The sequence below is a fragment of the Carcharhinus amblyrhynchos genome, chromosome 33 (assembly GCF_965287045.1).
Source record: "Carcharhinus amblyrhynchos chromosome 33, sCarAmb.v2.hapA, whole genome shotgun sequence".
In the NCBI taxonomy this organism is placed as follows: domain Eukaryota; kingdom Metazoa; phylum Chordata; class Chondrichthyes; order Carcharhiniformes; family Carcharhinidae; genus Carcharhinus; species Carcharhinus amblyrhynchos.
Genome location: NC_137356.1, coordinates 12,772,710 through 12,796,515, shown reverse-complemented (window position 1 = coordinate 12,796,515; position 23,806 = coordinate 12,772,710). Strand labels below are relative to the sequence as shown.

Sequence of the window (23,806 nt, the reverse complement as noted above, 5' to 3'; positions counted from 1 at the left end):
AGTCGTCAAACTCCGGTGCCAGTTCAGGTCAATGCACTTAACCAGCACGTCTTTCAGACCGTGGGAGAAAACCGGAGCACCCAGAGGAAACCCTCACAGACATGGAGAGAATGTGTAAACTCCACACAGACAGTAACCCAAGCTGGGAACTAAACCCGGGTCTCTAGTGCTATGAGACAGCAGTGCCACTGCGCTGCAGAAATGAGGAAAAATAAGAAAAACAAAAAATGATTCCATCAAAACAATAACATTTATCAAAAGGGTTTAATGTATTTTTTATTGTATACAATTATTTCCAGAAGTTAAGCAATTACTCCTCTCTCCAGTAGTAAAACAAAAAAAGGCATCACATTCCATCAGTACCCAGATAGTATCACGAAAACCCAACACAAAATTCACAAATGGAAATTGTACTCAACTTTTTTGTCAAAAATACCAACTGAAAACAAATTTTCTGTCATGTCTCCAATAAATTGTGTTCCACTTAAACTGTTGAGCAAGCAAATGTAGAAAGTTCGATTACATGACCTCTGCTCACCATTAAAGGCAATTTGAAAACACTAAAGCATTAGCATGCAACCATTTTTTTTCTGCTCCTGAAGCCAACTAACTTCGTGAAGTCCCCTTCAGCATCTTCAATCCAAAGATTAAGACACAAGCAGACAGTTTTTGACTCACACTTGGCTATAAAACATAGGGAACGGTTGATTAAATGCAGTGTATGGTTAAGTTCCCGGATGTTCATCTAGGGGTCCTTGCAATTACACCTGTAAACTTCCTTTTTCAAAATAAAGAGTATTAATCAGGTAAAGTCATGGTTCTCAATGTTTGTACATATCCTGAATCTGGCAGAGAAGTCAGCGTTAGCTACTCTGGAAGATTAAAAAGAAAGTCTACAGGTCAAATGCACTCACAAACCACTTTCACAGAGAACAGCATTTCACATAAAACGAGTTAGACAAAGCTAGGAAGCAGACGGCCACGCCAGATTTGGGACAGTCATGGTATGGAATTGTCCCAAACGCAAGATGTTCTAGGATCATACAAGAACCTTGTGGCTAGTAAAATAACATTGCTTTAATTCAGACAGTGTACTTGTGGAGAAGGTTATGCAGAAGAGACAAAGACAAATTCATCTGTACAGCAAATTACTCTAATTCTTCTGCCTCATCGTCACCATCACCTGGGGGACTCTCAGCAACTTCATCAGGATTTACTCCATCACCAGCTTCCAAGATTTTGTCCTCATCTTCAGCTGAGAGAGCTGCTTCAGCACCTTCCTCTGCCGGAAGAGATTCTTCACCATCCTGATCCGCTGTCGAGTCTGCTTCAGCTTCTTCATCTGTGGCATCAGCTCCCGGTCCAGACGGGTCAACAACCGTCTCATCTGCATTCGCAATTTCACCATCACCTTCTTCCTCTGGTTCTGCCTCAGCTTCTACCCCCTCACATTTCTTCTCCTCATCATTTTCACCTGTAATACTCTCATTGAGTGCATCACCCTCCAAAGGATCGTCAACGCCATCTTCAGCGTCTTTAGCATCTTCAGTGAATGGATTCTCCCCCTGCAAAGATGTGAAGAAATCAGAGCTCGGAAAAACTTCAGACAATTAAGATTCCAGCATCAGATGTGTCACAAAGTTTGATGAACTGATACTGCAAATAGAAACTAATAAGTACAATCTGATAGCCATTACAGAGGCATGGTTAAAGGATGGGGACCTGAAATTTTGAAGGGTACATGACATTTAGGGAGGACAGGAAACCAGAGAAAGGTGGTGATGTGGCTGTTAATTAATTATGGTATTAATACATTAGAAAGGGATAACCTAAGTTCAGGAAACCAGAAGTAGTTTGGGCTGAGATCAGAAATGATAAAGCAAGAATTCACTTGTGGAAGTGGTGTACAGACCTCCTGTGGGTGGCACAGTTGTTAGCACTGTGCATGCTCGAGTATGATGGAATACTCCCCACTTGCCTGACTGGGTGCAGCTCCAACACCATCCAAGACAAAGCAGCCCACCTGTTTGACACCCTATCCAGCACTAATGAACAGTAGCAGTAGTGTATGCTGTGATGATACTGTGCCTTCAAGAAATATATTCTCGTAAGAGTTATGTTTAAAGTTATGTTTATGCTCTGTTTTATACGGTGCCGATTTGTCGTGAGCGTGTGGAATTTTTTCTTCAAAAATCAGTGGAAGCAGAGTCTTTGACTACTTTAAGGCAGAGCTAGAGAGATTATGAAAAATTATTGGGGGTAGGCGGGAGTGTGGGGTTGAGATTACGATCAGATCTTACTGAATGGCATAGCAGGCTCGAGGGGCCAAGTGGTCTACATTTGCTCCTAATTCCTATGCTTATACATAGATTCTAGTTTTGAAATTGTATTTCATATAGACATGTTTATCTTGCAAATTTTCCCCCAAAGCTCTGCAACCCTCTCCTGAAACATGAGTGGCTACTCACATGAAAGCTGTGACAGTATTTTGTCAGGCTAACTACATTGTCCTCTTTAGAGCAGAGAAGGTTAAGAGAAGATTTAGTAGACATGTTCAGAATTCTGAAGGGTTTTAACCAAGCAGACAGCTGCTGTTTCCATTGAACCATGCAGTGCTAATTACTGTGCCATCCCCGTGGGATCAGTATCCAGAGGACACAGATTTAAGGTACTTGTAAAGAACTAGAAGGAAGGCAAGGTCATTTTTTTTTTAAAAACAAACACTATCATCATCCAGGGGGTTATCACTAACCAGAAACTGAACTGGATTAGCCATATAAATATTGGCTACAAGAACACGTCAGGCTAAGAATCCTGCACCAAGTAACTCACCTCCTGAATCCCCGAAGCCCATCCTATATCTACAAGGCACAGGTCAGGAGTATGATGGAATACTCACCGCTTGCCTGGATGGGTGCAGCTCTAACAACACTTGAGAATCTCGACACCATCCAGGACAAAGCAGCCCACTTGACTGACACCTCATCCAGCACCAATGCACAGTAGCAGTAGTGTATGCTGTGATGATACTGTGCCTTTAAGAAATATATTCTCGTAAGGGCTACATTTAAAGTTCAGTTCTGTTTTATACAGTGCCGATTTGCCTGGGTATCACTAGGCTGCTCACATGCTCAGAATACAGGCTAATGATTAATTTCAGTTAGGGATGTGTTTGTTTTAATCTGAGTTGATGCATTTTTGTCTATTTAGTTTTTCCTCTGGGGTTTCAGAGTAGGGTTTTGATCAGACTGTTTGACAGTCATGTGCTTAAGGGGAGAAGCTAAACTTACAGGGAAAAGCAGGCAATTACTGCCAGATCCCGAAAGAAGCAAGATCTCTCTCTCTCTCTGAAGTTTGGGATCTGCTAGGATAAATAGGATTCTCTCTCTCTGGGATGTTCAGGAGACTCAAGGACTGACATCCTAAGTACTAGCCTGTTTGTTGCTAACAATAAGTTTATAAGAGTATATTGCTTGAATTGGAACTAATAGAGATAAGTTAGCAGTTAAGAATTGTATCTTATCATTTTTGGTCTTGTCATTTCAGTTAAGCTAATCCACTTGTTAAACTGTATTGTTAAAATGAAGTTTATTTTGATAAAAGCCCCCTAGTGTGTCAAATGAATCACACCGGGAACGAAACACCTTATCCTCAAAACGGAAAAACTGTTGGGATTGAGTTGAGCTTCATAACATACTTTGGGGTTTCTATTCTGATGTCCTAATATGCCACCTACAAGCCAGATGGCAGGATCTCACCAAAGCTCCTTCACCTGCACTTTCTAAACCCATAATCTCTGCCACCTCAAAGGGCAGCACACATGGGAACACTATCACCTGAAAATTCCCCCCCAAGTCACCCACCATCTTGACTTGGAAATATATCGTTGTTTCTTTATGCTCACTGGGTCAAGCACTGTGGGTATATCTACCTACAGAACAGGAACTGCGGTTCAAGAAGGCAGCTCACCACCACCTTTTCAAGGGCAACTAGGGATGGGGAATAAATGTTAGCATAGCCAGTGACGCCCATATCTCGCAAATAAAGCTTTAAAAAAAAAACAAGCGGTTTATGATATGGATTGCACTGCCTAAAAAGGTGGTGGAGGCAGATTCAAGAACAATTTTTAAAATGATAAGTATACAAGAAGCTGTGGAGTGGGGCTAATTTGATAGCTCCTTCAAACAGCAATTAAAATCACAATGGGCCAAATGGCCTCTTGTGAGCTGAAGAATAGCTCTATGTGGCAACACAACCAAGATCAATCCTGTCGTTATATAATGTCATGATGTTAAACCTGGTGTTGTCAGACTTCTTACTGTGTTATATAATGTCCACACAGGTATTTCCTGGGCTTATCGAATAACTCACAGGATTGGGAACAAATTTATTCCAGAAATCTAAATTATTTGGGGCTAGGAAGCCAAATTCAGCAAGGATCAATTAATTTGTATTACAGATCAGCCCTGACTGGCACCTTTATGGTCAATTTAGCTTCAAGATGATAAAAATACTGACGGTCATTAACTTAACACACGTTTTGTCACTCAACCATGCTGCTAAACAACTTCAATTAATAACAAAGATCACTTCCAAAATTGTCTCTACTTCCTAGGAAGAAGTCTAGCAAGCGCTATCACATACCAAAAAGTCAATGTCAAAATGTTAAGACGGACAGTGTTCAAAAACTGATTTAAGGAAGAAGATGCTAAATTTAGGGGCATCTTGGATTGACTTATCTACAAGACTTTACTTAGGCCGCATCTAGAATATTACAAGCAATTCTGGTCACCACACTGCCAGGACGTAGATGTTTTGAAGAGGGTGCAAAGAAGGTTTACCAGGATGTTGCCTGGTCTGGAGGGCTTTTGGGTATGAGGAGAGATTGGATAAACTCGAGTTGTTTGCATTAGAAAGAGGATGACGGCCGACCTGCTAGAGGTCTACAAAATTATGAGAGAGATAGATGGAGTGAGTAGACAGATACTTTTTCCCCAGGGTGGAAGGATTGACTACAAGAGGACACAGGTTTAAAGTGAGAGGTGGGAAGCTTAGGGGAGACATGGGGACAAAGTTTTTCACAGAGGATGGAGGATGCCTGAAACTCACTGCCAATAGTAGCAGGCACATTAGCAATGTTCAAGGCCTGTCTTGGTAGACATATGAACGGGAGATGAACAAAGGAATAGAAACTGTGTATTGGTACAGGCTTGGTGGGCTGAAGGACCTATTCTTGTGCTTTATGGTTCTTTTAAAAAAAAAGATTTTTTAGAATCTTTAGAAAAAGAAATACATATCCTTTTAACAGGATTAGCAACTCAAAATCCTTCAATTATCTGGCCAGATGTATAGCATGCATTTGAAGATTACCTTGAGGTATTTTTCCAACATGCTCACAATATTCCGATTATTGAGTATACTCTTAGCTACTTGAAGGCTTGTCTTCTTCGACTGCTCAAGCATCATCTGAAAACAAGAGCAAACCAATACTTTTCAATAAACCAGGTATGCACATTTTTAATCCTACTCCCGTCCCAACCCTGCCCTTGAAATTCCATTTACAAATCACATCTGGGCTCAAACATTAGCTTCCAATCCAGCAGTGCCCTGGAAACCCTCACCAGTGTTCAAATTGTGGACTTGCCCCCTCACCATCTCCACCCTTCTCCTTATCCACTAGATATTTAATTGTACTGAGATGGTGGGCATTTACGGGACTCGTGTGTATATCTATTTTACAGACAGTAGGAACAGGCTGCAACTGTGGTTATTGGTTTTGGAGATGTACAAATGTAATGCAAGTCTCCATTCCAGTTCTATCCTTCACCTGGCTCCGAATTCAAATATCTATAATCATAGAAACCCTACAGGGCCTTTTAGCCCATCGAGTCTACACCGAATCTTACCTAGACTTAGCCGGTAACTCGACATATTTACCTCATTAACTTGTACATACTGGGACACTAAAGAAGCAATTTAGCATGGCCAATCATCCTAGCCAGCACATCTTTGGATTGTGGGAGGAAACTGGAGCCCCCAGAGGAAACCCATGCAGACATGGGGAGAATGTGCAGATTCCACACAATCACCCGGAATCGAATGTGGGTCCCTGGTGCTGAGAGACAGCAGTGCTAACCACAATGCCCAAATCCTCAGTGATTGCTGCTTTACTTCAATTTTGGCCTCTAGCGAATTCCAGATTTCTATCACCCCCTCGGTTGGCAGTTGTGCCTTGACTAAAGGCCTCCACTCTTTTCCTCCTTTAAGACGGGTCTTTCAAAACCTGCCTCTTTGACCAAGCATTTGGTCACCTGTCTGAATATCTCTTCTGTTTCAGCGTTAAAAACTTTCTGATCACTTTCCTGTGAAGTGCCTCCGGCTGTTTGGCTACATGTTAAAAAGGTGAGATAATGCATAATGTCTCCTTTCCTCCTTCACATTTGGTGGAAGGATCTGCGTACTCTTGGTGAACCCTTACATCTCACTCCTTAGCACTCAAACGTCTTCAAAATACTGAACTTTTAATAAGCAACTTACATTTACACATTGTCTTTACCTAGTAAAGTGTTGCTTCACAGGAGCACTATTAAACAAAATTTGATACCAAGCCACATGAGAAAATATTAGAAGGCGGTCAAAAGCTCGATCAAAGAGGTAGGCTTTAAAAGGAATTCCTTAAAAGAGGATCGGGAGGGAATTGGAGAGTTCAGAAGTCAGGCAGTTAGAGGAACAACCACCAATGATGGAAGATTAAAATCAGGTCAGAATCAGAGTACAGGCTAGAGGAGGTTACAGTCAGCAAGAAGCATCACAACGGGGATTGAAAATAACAAACAAATCATTTAAAAATTGCGGCTTTGCTGGACCATGAGATAATGTATGTCAGTGAGACAACACAAGTCAGGATGCAGGCAGCAGTGTTTTTGGATGAGCTCAGAGTTACAAAGGGTGCAAAGTTGGGAGGTCAGCCAGGGCAACATTGGTTGAAAAGTCGAGTCTCAAAACAACAAAAGGGCATGGATGAGGGTTGCAGCAGCTGATGACTGGAGTCTCTGGCAAATACAGGCAATTCCACCCCCTCCTGAACTTCCCAGAAGGGAAGAATTCCCTGCTTCCCTAGAGCTACATACAGGGGCGGGAGTTTTGATTCCAAGCAAATACATGTTCAAATTGCAACTCTATTTTTAAAATGTAAATCTTCAAGGCTATCGCTGTCAGATTGAATGCTGCAAAGATAACCACACTTGCATATAACAGTTGCTTTTATTTAGAGAAAAAATAAACAGCCCCATTCTTCAGTCAAAAAGCATCTTGTCTCTGAAGCACTGATACATCTTCAGAATAGATTCTGCTTTCCTCAAAGCCAAAAGATTGCAATATACAATACTTATTGGCTAGTGGGTAGTAGAGAGGAGAGAGTGGAGATAAAAGGTCAGTGTCTCATGTGGACTGGAAAGAGTGGACAGATTTACTTTTCTATTCCTGTTGTGGTCAAATGTCTTCATGTGTCGTTGGATGGCATAGCTCTGCATTGGAATGAATATTTCACAAGCTGTACAGTGAACAGCTTCCACCTTCTTCATGAAGTTTTCAATACTAATACCTGCAATGCAAAGAAATTAATAGTTGGTGGAAGATACCTGCTGATATGCAAAATCTCAATGAGGCAAGCTCACAAACCCATATGGTAGGCATCTGGCAAATTATGCACCAAAACATTTGGAAAGGTAAAATATATGTACGTGCAACAGATCAAAGACAATAGGAAACTGCAAATTCTTGGCAAAGCAGCCAGCATAATCAAGGACCTCACACACACTGGACATTCTCTCTTTCACCTTCTTCCGTGGGGAAAAGATACAAAAGTCTGAGGTCAGGTACCAACCAACTCAAGAACAGCTTCTTCCCTGCTGGCTTTTGAGTGGACTTACCTTGCATTAAGTTGATCTTTCTCTACACCCTAGCTATAACCATAACAATACATTCTGCACCCTCTCCTTTTCTTCTCTATGAACGGTATGCTTTGTCCGCAGAGCGTGTAAGAGACAATACTTTTCACTGTATATTAGTACATGAGACAGGATAAATCAATTCAAGATACTTTTAACTAATGAAGATTACAGAAAGTAATATATTAGAAAAAAGACTCATACCATTTCACTACAACACCTACAACCTATCGACTAAAATGCCAAAATTCACCATATCAAGCCAAGCACTATGGGTGTTTCTTGCATTTTAAAATGCAGACGTATGATAAAACAAAGCAACAATGGACTAGTCATTCCCATGCCAGGAAAAAAAACTGGTGACCATAACTGGGGGCAAAATAAAACTAGACTTGTATTTATAGAATGCCTTTCATGACCTTTGGGTATCTCAAAACGCTTTATAATGAAGTACTTATTGAAAAATGGTCACTATTGGAGAAAGGGAAATTGGATATTACTGAGCATCTGGCAATGAAGACACTGATCACAGGTAATGATAGATTTATAAAAAGATTGCACTTTTGGATTCAAGGAAAGTACTGAGTGCACAAACAATATAAAATACTGACTGGGTTACATTTGGGAGTATCGCATGTAGCTTATGGTGCTAGCGAGTGTTGCACTGTCAAGAGCTGTTGCCTTATGGGTGAAATATTAAAAGGTGACAATTACTTGGCCCCTCAGGATCCCATGGCATGATTCAAAGAATAAATTATGGCCTGACCAACAGTTATCCCTTAACTAACCTTGCTGTGTACAAATGAGATAATTTTTACACACACACACACACACACACACACACAAACACCCAGACAAAGTTCCAATTGTCAATAAAGCTATTTGAGACATCACAAGTTCTGGAAGGAGCAACATAGATGCAGATTCTTTCTTTTCCAATTGGACAATAGGTATGTTTAGGAAATTATGATGACACTTGAAAAAGCAGATGAAAAATTGCAAGTAATCAAAATTATGTAAAAGGTTTAAGGGTAAATCTATGCAGTCTCGACAGCACATAAACAGTGACTTAAGTCACTCATCTGAGTGTGATCTGGTTGATTGTTGACTCTGCACGGCTTCAGAGTGAACGTTAGGATAAATCACAAGTTTTCACTTATTGTTGTATCAGTAGCAAAGGCACAGCTGCAGAATCAGCACAATTATTTATTAGTTTTATTTATTAGTATCACAAGTAGGCTTACATTAACACTGCAACGAAGTTACTGAGAGAATTCCCTAGTCACCACACTCTGGCGCCTGTTTGGGCACACAGAAGGAGAATTTAGCATGGTCAGCACATTTTTCGGACTGTGGAAGGAAATCAGAGCACCCGGAAGAAAACCCATGCAGATACAGGGAGAATATACAGAGTCCACACAGACAGTGACCCAAGCCAGGAATCGAACCTGGGTACCTGGCACAGAGGCAGCAGTGCTAACCACTGTGCTGCCCACAAAGCATATTACTCAAGATAAAAAAAGCAAATTTTCCTCTCAATGTCTGATTAGGATATGAAAGGTTTTACTTCAAGTGGTTATTGATGTTCAGTAAACTCTGATGTTTTGGAATTAGATAGATAAAATTAAAGAAAGGAAACAGGGCTGTATTCCCATACAGACACAATGAGCTAACAAGTTACCCCTGTGCAGTGAAGTTTGAAATTCTATGATTGTTCAAATTCTAACTCCCCTCTTGGCAATGCTCACCATGCAAGAGGTTTTGTTCCTGGATCCTCTTTTTAATTGCACTTTTATCTTCCATTGAATCACGAAATTTAAGCGTTTTCTTATTCTTGTTCAAAACATACTCCTGGAAGGAAAGACAACAAAAACCTTAAAAAAAAGCACAATATTGTCCTGCTATCAGAAAATAACTTGTGAAGTGAAACACTCTGGCTGGAATGTTCCACTCAGGTATTCATCAGACCACAATTTTCACTCCAGGGAAACCAAAAAAAGAGAAAATCCCATCATCAATAATTGAAAAATGCCAGGAGCCAACAGGGAAGTCTGCCCTGCTAGAATCAAGAGGCTAACAGTCCTCAATGCGAGACACTGCTAGGCAACAGGTCAACAGCAGATCGATTAACAGAGGTATAGATCAGGCTGAGAGTACAAAGAACAAATAAAATTACAGCACAGGAACAGGCCCTTTGGCTCTCCAAGCCTGCACCGACTATGCTGCCCATCAGAATTAAAACCCCGTACCGTTCCAGGGACCATATCCCTCTATTCCCATCCGGTTCATGTATCTAGTTCCAATACTGCTCCCGGAAGTGAGTTCCAGGGACCCACTTGCCTCATACGTGTCCTTTAAACCTTCCCCCTCGCACCTTAAACCTATGCCCCTTAGTAACCCTTGGAAAAAGCTTCTGACTATCCATTCTGTCCAAGCCCCTCATAATCTTGTAGAATTCTATCAGGTCTCCCCTCAACCTCCATTGTTCCAGTGAGAACAAATCAAATTTCTCCAACCTCTCCTCATAGCTAATGCCCTCCCTATGAGGCAACTTCCGATAAATCTTTTCTGTACCCTCTCCAAAGTCTCCACATCTTTCTGATAGTGTGGCGACCAGAATTGAACACCATATTCCAAATGTGGCCTAACAAGGCTCTATAAACTTGCAACATGACTTGCCAATTTTTAAACTCAATACCCCGGTCAATGAAGGCAGGCATGCCATATATACATATCCTTGACTACCTTCTCCACCTGCATTGCCACTTTCAGTGGCCTGTGTACCTGTACACTCAGATCCCTCTGCCTGTCAAAATACTTAAGGATTCTGCCATTTACTGTACATTTCCATCTGTATTAGACCTTCCAAAATGCATTACCTCACATTTATCCAGATTAAACTCCAACTGCCATGTCTCCGCCCAAGTCTCCAACTGATCTATACACTGCTTTTCCCTCCGACGGTCCTCATCCTATCTGCAATTCCACCAACCTTGCGTCATCCGCAAACTTACTCATCAAACCAGTTACGTTTTCCTCCATATAATTTATATATATATATATTACAAACAGCAAAGGTCCCAGCACTGATCCTTGAGGAATGCCACTTGTCACAGCCCTCCATTCAGAAACACACCGTTCCACTGCTACCTTCTGTCTTCCAGTTATGTACCCGTCTTGCCAGTTCACCTCTGATCCCATGCGACTTCACCTTCTGTACCAGAAGGTACCAGTACTTGGTACATCCCAGGGCAGCAAGATTCACAGGTTTCTGAGACACTGGTTCCCAGCCGTGCCAGCATCAGAACATCCCTCAGTTTTGTGGGAATTAAGGTATCACTAACACCGATCATCACCCAGAAGCTTCTTCTAAAACTCTTTAGGTGTCAAGTCGGTTCAGTACCAGGCATTGCTGCAGCAAATGAAAAACCCAACACTCACTGAAGCCAAAGCAGAAACAGTTAGAAATACTCAGCACCTGTGGTGAAGCAAAAACAGAGTTAACTTTCTGAGAAGATGACCTTGCATCAGAATTGGGAAAATAGAAATGCAGTAGGTTTTAAGCAATTGTAGAGGCATGAAAGGGTGGGGCTTGTGGGGGACGGGGACATGGATGGACAGACAGGACAACAAAGGGAAGGTCTAGGATAAAGTGAAGACAAGAGCTGGAAAGACAAAAGGATGATGGTGTAAAGGAGACGGCACACAGACAAGTGAAGAAATGGGAGATAGGTCTAGACAAAGCATAAATGGTAAAAACAAAATCCTCACCAAGAAAAATGAGAGATTTACCCTCAAACCTTTTCCATAATTTTGATTACTTGCAATTTTTCATCTGCTTTTTCAAGTGTCATCATAATTTCCTGACCATACCTATTGTCTAATAGGAAGAGGAAGAATCTGCATCTATGTTGCTCCTTCCAGGACTCAGGTGTCCCAAATAATTTTACTGACAATTAGATGCTTCTTGTTTTCCAAGTTACCATGTAAAAATCACCCCAAAAAACTAATGGCAAGATTACAATCTGAAATTGGGTTCAGAAGGCTGATAAGCTTCTAATAAAAAGATGAGGTTTGTCCAGGGTCTCACAATCATTTCATGTGGCCATTCCCCAGCATGAGTTGGGATATGGGAAACACGCAATCTCCATTTTCCTTGTGCTAAGTACGAACACAGCACTGAACTTTAAGAAAACTACATTTAAATACAAAGTTAACATACATGCAGAAACTCAGCTGTTTCTTTGGGAAGTTTGGTTCCGATGAATTTGAAGTTCTCCTTATGGAATTTACTCTCCAAGTGGGGGAAAATCTCATCGTCGTCAAAGGTACGAAACTTGCAAACTGAGCAAGCATACATTATTCTGCAATAACAACATGAGCTTAGTTGTGAAAAATATAACTTACACCAACAAGGTTGTTACATTATTCAATTACAACACTGAAACTGACCAATGCAGCCGCACTACTAGACATCATTGGCAGTAGGTCTGTTTGTTATAGTAGGCATATAGCTGTGTTTTTTTTTAAAGCACCCTGTCACAAGATTAGCTTCATCCTCAAAGACCCACTGAATCAGAAATAGAGTCCAGAAGGATCCCAATTGTAGCCTCAATTTGTGCTTATTCAGTTAGGGTGGCAGCTAGGTTGCAAAAATAAGCTCATCATTCCCTGTCCAACCCCTCCCTGCTGAACATCACACAGCGACATCACTTGGCATGGCTGGATATGACTGTGAAAGTCCCCTAGTTGCCACACTCCATTTGGGTACACTGAGGGAGAATTTAGCATGGCCAATGCATCTAACCAGCACGTCTTTCAGACTGTGGAAGGAAACCGGAGCATTCAGAGGAAACCCACGCAGAAACGGGGAGAATGTGCAAACTCAGCACAGACGGTGACCCAAGCCGGGAATCAAACCCAGGTCCTTGGCGCTGTGAGACAGCAGTGCTAATCACTGGGCCACCATGCCGTACTCTCCAGCAGCGTACATGAAAATCTTCTCTCTTTAATTATAGAATAAATGCAACTACAGACAGGTCTTGTATTGGCAACACTCTTTCACCTTTCTGTAATACGATCCCGTTGTCTCTTCCTTGGTTTCATTTTCATTTTCAGGTCATTCGCGTCCTCTTGCACATCACCAGCTAACAGAAACAAGAGAAGACATTGCAGCTTATCATATATCAGAAATACACAAACAAAATTTACACAAGACTGGTCCTCTGCTTGGAGGAAATATTTTACCATCTGCTTCAGTCTCTTTTTTCTCCTTTTCAGGGCTGTCGGTTGAATCTTTATCCTCAATGTTCTAAATATAAGAAAACAGTTTCAATGATACACCAACCAACAGCCCCATCAGATTTGTTTTTAAACAAATATACTGGCTTAGACATGAAGTAGGAGTAAGTAAAGTCACCAGATGGGCATAGGCCGCTGGCACAGATTGGTGCTGATTTAACTGGAGGATCACCACAGCTGAGGCAAGGGGCAAGGTTGAGAAGGTGGACCTTGGGCCTTCACGAATAACCACAACCAGTACGGGAATTGAACCTGCATTGTTGGCGTCGTGCTGCATCATTAACCAGCCGTCCAGCCAACTGAGCTAAACTGACCTTACAAGGAGTAAGGTTATTTTGGAAATACATTTGTTGAACCTGCGCCATAGCACAAGCCAGGATGAGAGAAAAGTACTTCTCAGAACCAGATGTCCCTCAGCTCGCAGAAGGACCCAAAAACAAATTAATCATGGGGTGAGGGACGAGAAGGAAGAGAGGACATCCATCAGTAGTGCTTTCAAATGCCAAGGAGAAGAACCTGTGAGCAGGTTACAATTGAAAGGAAGGCATTCCACCCATTTTTGTAAAAGAAAATAAATGAAATGACAACTTATTTCAAAAAAACATCAATTTAATTTCAAAGAAAGGGACCCAGGTCAGCCCTTTCTCTATACAATGGACTCAAGGGACATGAATTAAGAGCAACATGCGATAAGGCAAACTACTGCACACAGCAATAGGTTTCAAACTGGCCTGAGGTGGCTCCAGATTTGACTGACCCTAACCAAACTTTTAGATTATGGGGACCTTTTGCTTTAGGTGTGCTGAAACCATGTCTTAAATTTTATAACAATGGAATTTTTAAGATTTCTACAAATACTCACAGTACTGGCATCACCTCCTACAGCATCATCGACATCATCTCCATCACCTGGCTCCTTTTCTTCTAAAAACGAACAGAAAAGTCATCAGCAAACTAACACAACACAGGCCAAAATTGCCTCAAAGACATGGTTTGCAAACTTCTCATCAATTAGGAAAAAAAATTCAGTGCCTTTGTATACTTTGAATACACATATACATCAGGGCCACCTTTCCAATATAAATGCTGATACAGTTTGAAGCCCACCTAACCTCTCAGACAAGGAAAAGCACACTCCCACATGAACTTTGCTCAATGTTCCACTATCATGTAATGAATTACTAACCACAAATGCTTATCTAACCACAGCTGATCAGCAAGTGACAGAGGCTTCAGCAGAAGAGGCTTTTTAAAACAAGTTATGTTTATTGCACAGTGGTTAGCACTGCTGCCTCACAGCTCGAAGGGCCTGGGTTCAATTCTGACCCGGAGTGACTGTCTGTGTGGTGTTTGCACATTCTCCCTATGTCTACGTGGGTTTCTTCCGGGTGCGCCTGTTTCCCACAGTCCAAAGATGTGTGGGTTAAGTTGATTGGCCATGCTAAATTGCCCCTTAGTGTTTAGCACTGGGATCCTAGGACTCTAGTGAGTAAATACATTCATTGATTCAACAGGTAATGATATATAGGACCTATAATGTAATAACAAGTCCCAAAATGCTGCACAGGAGCCTTATCAAACAAAATCTGAACTGCGTAACTCAAGGTTACTCAGGCAGGTAGAAAGATAATTTTTTAGAGGTTATCTCAGAGGTTGTACTGAGAGGTAGTTGGAATGGGTGGAAAACAAAGCCAGCATGGATTAGTTGGGCCAAATTGCTTGTTTCTGTGCTGTACATTCTAAATTACATTGATGCAGAGGTGGTTGTCAGACAGATAGATGTGGATACTGATGTTACCAAGAGTTAGAATGCTGATGAGAAACAGGAGGGTTACAGCCATGATCTGTGCTTAACCAGCTGATCTCAACCAGTTGGGATACAGCACCTTATGCCAAGAGATACTATTCCTATTCACTGCCTGATAACTACATCTGAAAAGTGCACTGTGAATGAGAACTGGCAAGGCCCCCACAGTTGAGCAGGTGATCTAAATTCATAGTCTAGGCTCACAAGTGAAAAATGACAGATGAGATAAGGAGGAAGATGCATTTTGAAAATGATTACCTGCTTCACTATCTGAAAAATCTGACTGGTCCATTCTTCCTACTTTGCAATCTGGTTCATCGTTGCTTGCAGTTGAAAACTGTCTCTTCCTTCCAAATCCCATCTCTCTGCCTCTACCTCTCTTCTGTCAAAAAGATACCACAGTGTTGGCCAACAGCTGAACTTTGCCAGGATATTGTTAACCAAGAGATTGTGTTTCTCAGGCTCTGGTGGGTAGTAGATCTTTATAACTTTGCTCAAATCATTTTTTTTGAAATCAAAATCTTTCCTCGATTCAGATCCAGTTCCAGCAAGTGTTAAAATCCATGAACGAAATCTCATTCTGCCACTTCAGTACAGACTATTGTTTCAGTTTCATTGTTTTAAGCACATTTAATCAAATTGGAACTTGTCTTCAAAACTAGAACATATCTTTGGTGTCCAGTGGTTTGTAAGAACTGAATACACACACACACACACAAACTCATACACCATTACACTTGCAAAATAATTCACTGAAATGTACAAAGCCTACTAGGAATTATTAGTGCAGCCACAGGAATCATAACAATGAATGTTAAACCTCCCAAACTCCAAACACACACACTGATATATTTCCAGTGGAACAAATGCAATACAAAACTAGCAGTCTCAAAGTACCAATACTAGCATGCTAAGTATTTGAGCCAGAGACACATTTGTGAAGATGTTACTCCACATTGGTACTTCCAACCACTTTTTGCATTCTTTATCCATGTCTGTTAAGCATTCATCTGACGAAAAGCCCAAGTACATTTTAAGTTTCTCCCTAAAGTGCATTTTATACCTACAGCAATCCACAGGAGCTCTTTTTGCATGTTCTGATCCATTCCATATATTTGACCATTCCTATTGTATTTAATCTTATGTTCCTATTGCTTTTAATTTTATCTTTACACTTGACTTCTTTTTGTCAACATTCAAAGTCAAGAAAGGGAGAGATTTGTGACTGTACAAGACTCTTGGAATATGGGTCTGTTGAGCTGGTTACTGAAATTCACACAGCTGAATACTTAAGTCTATGGGCTTATAAAATGGGAAAAGTTTTCTACTTACAATTTTGAATCGATTCCGCTCTCTCCTTCGCTGTCTGCCAACTCCAAACTGTTTTCCTACTCCCTGCACACCGAACATCCCAAAGCCAGAGGTTAAGGCCTGGGAGAAGAGCGAAGGGAGGTTCCTGGAGGGGGGAGCATAGCCCCTGCCTCCATATCCCATCGACAGCTCATTCCACTGTGCAGACAGTCGCTCAGAACTCGAAGATGATGAGAAGGGGTCGTTCCGGAAAGGTCTGTTAATTGGAGGCCTGTCTCTAGACCAGTTCTGACCCCACTGCCTGCCGGAGCCGTCACGTGCTCTGTTGCGGAACTGATCCCTGCGGAATCTGGCGGAACTGTCGAAGCGGTCAAAGCGACCTCCGTAGGAATCATTACGATTAGGTCCTGATTCACTGTAATCAAAGCCGGATCTGAACAGATCACGGTCATCCAGTGAAGACCTGGAGTCGTAGGACTCGAAAGGTGCAAACCTGAAAGAGTCGCACAGCAAGCAAGGAATCTGGTCAATAGCTGGAAAATACCAAGAAACAGTCTGCTGAACAGTCAGAACAGACTGAAATTTAAACAGCAGAGTTTCAATCAAACTAGGTAGGTTTTAAGCAACTAACATTTTTAATAGTGTTTTGTAAATCAGTAGACTCTGGTAATGAATTTGTCAGTATTAATAACTGATCAGTTACCAATTTAAGAACCTCGTTCTTGATTCAACAACCTAGACTTCCCAAAGCTAGCAACTGTTAATAATCTGTAACCAATATACAAATGCACTGAGCCTGTAGATTATTCACAGTTCCTGAGCAATGTGGAAACTAACATGGTCAATACTTGGATGGAAAACAGATTGCATTTTCTCCCCACATTAGTCCATAGTGCTATGCTTCTTGCAAGCCAAGAGTATTATACAACCACAATTAGCAAATTCCACTTGTCGAGTAGCAATCACGCATGAGCAGGGATAGATAACATTGAGTGTTTTGTAACTTTCAAATTTATGTTCCTCTCAATATCGCCCGCTAACCCATAGCCAGCAAGGTATTTCAGTAAGAAATTCGGCACTGGCAGCTTATTTTTTAAAATAAGATGCATATTTTGGCACAATGGATTCAGAGCGTATTCTGGACTAATTCTGAGTAGATCGCAATTCAACTCAATTGTTTAAATCATCAAACCTCTCACAGATCCAATTCAACTATGTAAACAATACACAAAAGTAATCCAAGTGTTTTAAATTCTGGGGCGCGGGGGTGGTTAAGAAAACCAAACCCACCAATCTAGTGACAAACATTTGCCATAGCAAATGTAGAAAATTCATGGGTTTAGAAAAGGGATAACTTTCCACCCTAAATGCTTTCCAACAACAAACTTGATGGGATGCTTTATACTAAGTACAATACCAAGAACTTCAAATTCAAACTGACCAAATAGTCAGTACAGCAGCTTTAAGCATCAAACACAGCCAAAATATATACCATGCAGTCAGGAACTAAATGATTCCAGTTAACTGTCTAAAATGTGGGCATCTGTTGAGATCACAAGGCATCTACTGACAAATCCATACTTACCAATTTGTCATTCCCAAACACTGGTTGGCAAGATCCAACAACTAAAGCCAGAGATGAAATATGTCCTCACAACTCAACACTTTTGATTCAACAAGCAACGAACATGCATAAAGACAAAGCAGTTCCACCGCAAGTGCAACCTGCTTGTTGCAGTATCTTTCCAAACCTCTACATTTCTGACAGCAAAGTTCCACTGTCATCAGTAACCTCCATTACTCCACCCATGGTAATTAACAAGTCAACTTGCTCATAGCTTCAACAAATTCTTCAATCAAGTCATCACATCAACCTGGATTCTCACTGGCATTTATATGTATTTCTATATCATTACTTCGATATTTTGAGTATCAGAAATGTGCATCAGGCTACATTACATGAATCTTCCAAAGATCAGGGAGTCAGTGGTGAATCAAAGAGGGACTGCTAGGGGCTCCAACTTTGGGAAGCAATTCATTTTCCTACTCAGCATGGCTCAGCTCATATTACATGGAGTACTTATCAACAAAGCCATCGGGCCTACGAGTAAACCATCACTCTCTTGTTATTCTGCTGTATCCCCAAAAATGAAAGAGCAATATTATCTTCTGATAAACCCAAAATCATTCACGAAGTAGCACATTAAACCTCTTGAACATTTATGGTAATGCTCCTCACCTTTGTAATAACGAAAACACCTCCGTACTCTACTACAATCTAGAAAATACTTCTCTAGAAGCAATTTAAACTCACAAATTAGGGCCCTCCCAATCAAAGCTATCAACATGAACAAGTTAGGCCAAGACAGAAACAAGGCCATTTTTATCTCCATCACCAGTACTCCACAGCGTGACAAGTTCTGAACTAAGTTGACAGTCAGTAGGACACGCTGAAGATAGGCAAAACATTATGTCCACAACAGTTAGCCAATTGACAAAGCACACTGATTCAGTGAGTGAGCAATGTTTAATACTAATCAGAGTCTAATTTCAATAGCTCAAAGTATCCAAAGAGCACAGAGCTCCAACTTAATCTCTTGACTGGCACACAGCACAGTGGTTCAGCTGCTTTTGAAATCCTGATAGGTACCTTTCCTGATCATCATCATCGTTGCGAGAAAGGAGATCTAACCGTTGGTTAATTTTAGCTACGATGGATTCAGAAGTCTGGTTGCCTTTCTGCACGTCCCAGGGTTTGCCACCGTAGCCGTAATTTGATCCAGAGCCTTGTCCATAACTATAGTCATCATAACCTGAGGAGGCAAGTAAACGTGAATTGTATTAATATTGGCATCTCCACATCAAGTATTAACATTGTCAATGTTCTTTACAAATCAACCATGTACGAGTTTTTATGTTGGCATTAGGAATGATTGCACACTAAAAAGAAACAGATCAAGTTGGAATAATGAATTACCAACTGCTGATACACTAATTCAAAAAAAAAATCTAAAACCAAGTGAATGATAGCTAAACACCCAAGATCACTGACATGAAGAGCGTACAAATAATCTTGGTAAAGGCAGTGAAAAGAACATTATGTTGCATGCGGTCTATGAATCAAAGTTTTCTCTCATAATTCCAAACAGATCACTAATTAAACTTTTTTAAAGCATAACCCTCAAATAATTTAGATAAGCCATTGAATAATTTGCAGTATTAAAGCCAAAGTTAACTTAGTGTAAATCCAGTGCTTCTTTCTGGAAACAAAACTGGCACTGTATTGACGGCAACAACACTTCAGGAATATTCACAATCCAGCAAAGAGCTACATGTTCTCCTCTTGATGCCTTCCAATCATAAACCAGCAACTAGGATCTGCTTAATCTGAGATTCTGACTTCTTTTCCTATACCCCTGCAGTCATAGAATTCGACGGGGACGGTTTAACCAAAACCTTCCACACCTGACAAAGGAACACCATTTCCGAAAGCTTGTGAGATTACTATCAGATAAGCTGGTTGGACTATAACCTGGTGTCGTGAGACTTCTTATTGTCATAGAATTCATACAAGCACAGAAAGAGGCCATTTGGCCCATAGACTACACAGACTCTCTGACAGAGTATCTTATCCTTCTACCGCACCCTATTCCTGTAATCCCACACACTTACGATGGGTTAATCCATCTAACCTACAAACCTTGAGACACTAGCATGGCCAATCCACCTAACCTACACATCTTTGCATTATTAATGTAAGCCTACTTGTGACTAGTAAACTTTTAACTTTAACTTTGGAGTGTGGGTGGAAACACACACAGACACAGGAGAACGTGCAAACTCCACACAGTCACCCGAGTCCGGAATTGAACTCGGGTCTCTGGCGCTGTTAGGCAACAGTGCAAACAACTGTGCCACAATGCCGCCCAATGTAGCTGTCAGAATTACAGTCACTCCATTCTGACTAAAAATCAAAAAGCTTGGACAGCAAAAGTAGCCAAATCACCCCTCAAATAGCCCTAATAGAACAACCTTTACCTTCACCAGATGATTCAGCATTCCAATTCCCAAATGAGCCTGTAAAATTAAAGCAATTATTACAATGACCTATTTTAATTTGAAAAAATCTTTTCAATCAAAGGTTAACAGTACAAGCCAGATTGTGAAACAGAACATTGTCACAGTCAGCAATTAAATTTGGCCACAAAGTGATAGCTCACAAATAGTATTCTCAATTTAGGAGATTTGTGGGTTCAGTCAAGCGCCATCCAGGCACTGAAGGACATATCGAGGCTGAGATTCTAATATCACACTAAGGGAGTGCTGAAATGGGAGTGGGGGCTGCTGCGGTGCGGAGCAGCATGGTTTGGGGTGATGTTGGAAAGGGGGAGAGGAAAGGGGTTGGGGTGATGTGAGGAGAGGGGGCTGTGTTTTAGTTTAAGTTTATTGATTAATGTCACAAGTTGGCTTACATTAACACTGCAATGAAGTTACTGTGAAAATCCCCTAGTCACCACATTCCAATCCCTATTTGGATACACTTACGAAGTGGGGGGGGAGGGGGGAGTCGGGGGTGATGTGGGGAGGGGGGAGTCGGGGGTGATGTGGGGAGGGGGGAGTCGGGGGGGAATTGGGGATGGGGGCAGATTGTTTCCAATTGTTGGAATTGTTGTTTATTGAGGGGGGGGGGACCCAAAAACGGTTGGGATTCTGGAGAAAAACCGTTGGACACTGAGGGCGAGTTTGGATGGGGGTGAAGTTCAATTTCTCCTTCAACAAATTCGCGATCCCACATTTATAGGTGCTAATGGAGAGGGGGAGACATGTTGGAGGGGGGAAGGGGAGCCGCGGGAGGGAGGGGGGGAGGGGGAGGGGTGAGCCGGCTTGCACGCTACAACCCAACCCTCCACACCAACCCCCCCTTTCGGCTGAGTGACAGCGGCGCCGACCAATCGGACGGCAGCGGCGTCCCCCACCGGCACCTCCGACAGCCAATCGGCTCCGCAAGGTGGAGGAGGATGCGGAGTGGGCGGGGCCCCCGATACCAGCAGGTTGCGTTGCTCCTTTTTTCCTGCCGTCCGTCGCCCCGAATCCAAAAAAAATCCTCAATTTGTTTTTAAAAAAAACACACAATGACGGGGACGGTTTAACCGAAACCGCTTCTTCAGCCCCTCCCCTCACTATACCATCCATACAATGGATCTTAAGGAAGAAAATAATGAAGGAGATCAAACCTTCTGAAGCGCCTATCGGAACTTGCTGGACTGACCTGAAAAACGGCCCTCCATTTTTGCTTCAGTAAGAAGTCTTCCACTCGCCTCTGCCCACTCCCGGATGTTCCGCCCCCCTCCGCCCATTGGTCCAGGCCTGGGCAGCTGGGTGGGTCTCCGCGACGGCCCGCCTTTCAATTGGACCACAGCGCCGTCAATCATATCCCTCCCTTGACAACAGTAACTATGGGAGTCCATAAATAGGCCCACCGCAGGCACTGCCCCTCAGTCGCATCCTGAAGTCTCGGTGTTTACTCGCTGTCTCTCAGATTTAACGCTAGGCTTCATTTTTGGATTGAAAACATAATTTTCTTGTGTCATTTATGTCTTTTCCCATTCGTTATGTCTGGACTATGAATCCAGAAGCACAGCAAATGTTCTGGGGTTCAAATCCTGCCGCGGCAAATGTTGGAATTTGAATTCAATTAAAAATATCTGGAATTAAGAACCTACTGGCGACCATGAAACCATTGTTGGAAAATTGCATCTGGATCACCAATGTCCTTCAGGGAAGGAAATCTGCCATCCTTACCTGGTCTGACCTACTTGTGACTCCAGAGCCGCAGCAATGTGGTTGACTCTCCTCCAAGGGCAACTAGAGATGAGTTATAAATGCTAGCTACGAATGTAACACTCTCTCTTTCATAGGGAATCATAAAAGTTCCTGCAGCACAGAAGGAAGCCATTCGGCCCATTGCGTCTGCACAGACAACAATCCCACCCAGTCCCTAAGACCCATGTATTTATCCTGCTGGCCCCCCGACACTAAGGGACAACTTAGCATGGCCAATCCATCAATCCCGCACATCTTTGGAGAATGGGAGAAAACCAGAGGAAACCCATGCGGATACAGGGAGAATGTTCAAACTCCACATAGACAGTGACCCAAGCCATGAATTGAACCCAGGTCCCTGGTACTGTGAGGCAGCAGTGCTAACCACTGTGCTGCCCCTTCCCTATATATGGTACACGTGGGAAACACTATTTTTCACTGTGTACTAATATATGTGACAGTAATAAATCAACTCAAACTCAAAGTCCTGCTGAGATTTTCCAGAATTTTCTGTTTTTTGCACTGGTTGTTTGACATTGCTTTACTTGAAGCATAGAAGACCAGAAAACTCTTCCACACTTATCGCCTACTAGTAGCCACATTGGAAGGATCGACAGGCTGATAATTAGCCTGTTTGGCTATGTTATGAACACACCTTCTTGGGTGTAAGTCATTTCAAAGTGAATCTTTAACCCAGAGCTTCTGGCCCAGTAGGGACACTACCACTGTACTGCAAGATCTCCTGCCGGATCCTTACTAGAGTGTTCATTTTTTTCACGACTCAAGGAGTTTATCCCGAGCCGCACTCTGGAGCAGGGAAGGTATCAGTTCCAGTTCTGTGTATTTGGAGGACCTTCTTCACTCAGAGGACGGTAAATCTTTGGAATTCTCTATGCAAGGGGTCTGCAGCGCCTTAAGCATTGTAATGAACTTGTGCTGAAGACAGAGATCGATGGATTTCTATTTAGCAAAGGCATCAAGAGATAATGAAGCAAAATTACATTGAGATAGAAGATCAGCCACAATCATGTTGAATGGCAGAGCAGGCTCAATGGGCCAAATGGCCTACTTTTTTCCTAATGCTGTCATCTGCTTAATGTCTTGGCTAACTATTAGTTAAATTAGATGTCAGAGGGCTACCCAGCACCAGTAGATGGCCAGCCAGGCCTTCCAACCTTGGGGATATTTTATGAGGAATATGATTCATGCAAAAGGTTGTCAAATTTTGCTTGGGTGATATGTCCTATGCCCCCAGTGCTTTGTGTTTTTACAAATACTGTATTACTAAAATTATGTTCCATGAACAATGGATGTTCAAAATCATTTTAAATGGAGATTTAATAGGAAATTGAGATGGGATTTGAAATTTGATTGACACACAGAATATCCTGTTAGCCTTTTGATATTGGAAAACAGAAAAAGGCCCATTTTCAATCCCCAATCTCTACTGGGGTGGCAGGGTGACCCAGTGGTTAGCACTGTTGCCTCACAGCACCAGGGACCCACTTCGATTCCTGGCTTGGGCCACTGTCTGTGCACAGTCTACACGTTCTCCCCATGTCTGTGTGGGTTTCCACTGGGTGCACCAGTTTCCTCCTGTAGTCCAAAAGTTGTG

At 42.0% G+C, this 23,806-nt stretch overlaps 1 protein-coding gene across 3 annotated transcripts; it reads right to left on the bottom strand.

The window, feature by feature from the left end:
* Positions 1 to 245: 245 nt before the first annotated feature.
* Positions 246 to 21,706, bottom strand: LOC145361004 (A-kinase anchor protein 8-like). 3 transcript variants are annotated; one of them, XM_080216525.1, is made up of 13 exons: positions 21,638 to 21,706; positions 20,407 to 20,445; positions 19,019 to 19,181; positions 16,390 to 16,861; positions 15,316 to 15,439; positions 14,113 to 14,174; positions 13,197 to 13,260; positions 13,015 to 13,096; positions 12,172 to 12,313; positions 9,698 to 9,800; positions 7,473 to 7,603; positions 5,371 to 5,466; positions 246 to 1,565 (listed from the first exon to the last, which is right to left on the bottom strand). In XM_080216525.1, exons 1-13 carry the CDS (start codon positions 21,654 to 21,656, stop codon positions 1,149 to 1,151), a joined length of 1,914 nt encoding a protein of 637 aa, XP_080072651.1. In that variant the 5' UTR covers positions 21,657 to 21,706; the 3' UTR covers positions 246 to 1,148. The 3 variants fall into 3 exon arrangements, with proteins under 3 accessions (XP_080072651.1, XP_080072652.1, XP_080072653.1); XM_080216526.1 differs by having other exon boundaries at positions 15,316 to 15,436; XM_080216527.1 differs by lacking the exon at positions 20,407 to 20,445 and having other exon boundaries at positions 21,638 to 21,703.
* Between the last annotated feature and the right edge of the window lie 2,100 nt (positions 21,707 to 23,806).

What these genes read in the sequence shown, in the direction of transcription:
- LOC145361004 (XM_080216525.1), bottom strand. An exon ending in GATGATGATGATCAGGAAAG is followed by an intron (nt 16,862 to 19,018) that starts GTACCTATCAGG and finishes CGACTCTTTCAG; the next exon opens with GTTTGCACCTTTCGAGTCCT. An exon ending in TGTTGGAAAAATACCTCAAG is followed by an intron (nt 1,566 to 5,370) that starts GTAATCTTCAAA and finishes ACATCTTTGCAG; the next exon opens with GGGGAGAATCCATTCACTGA.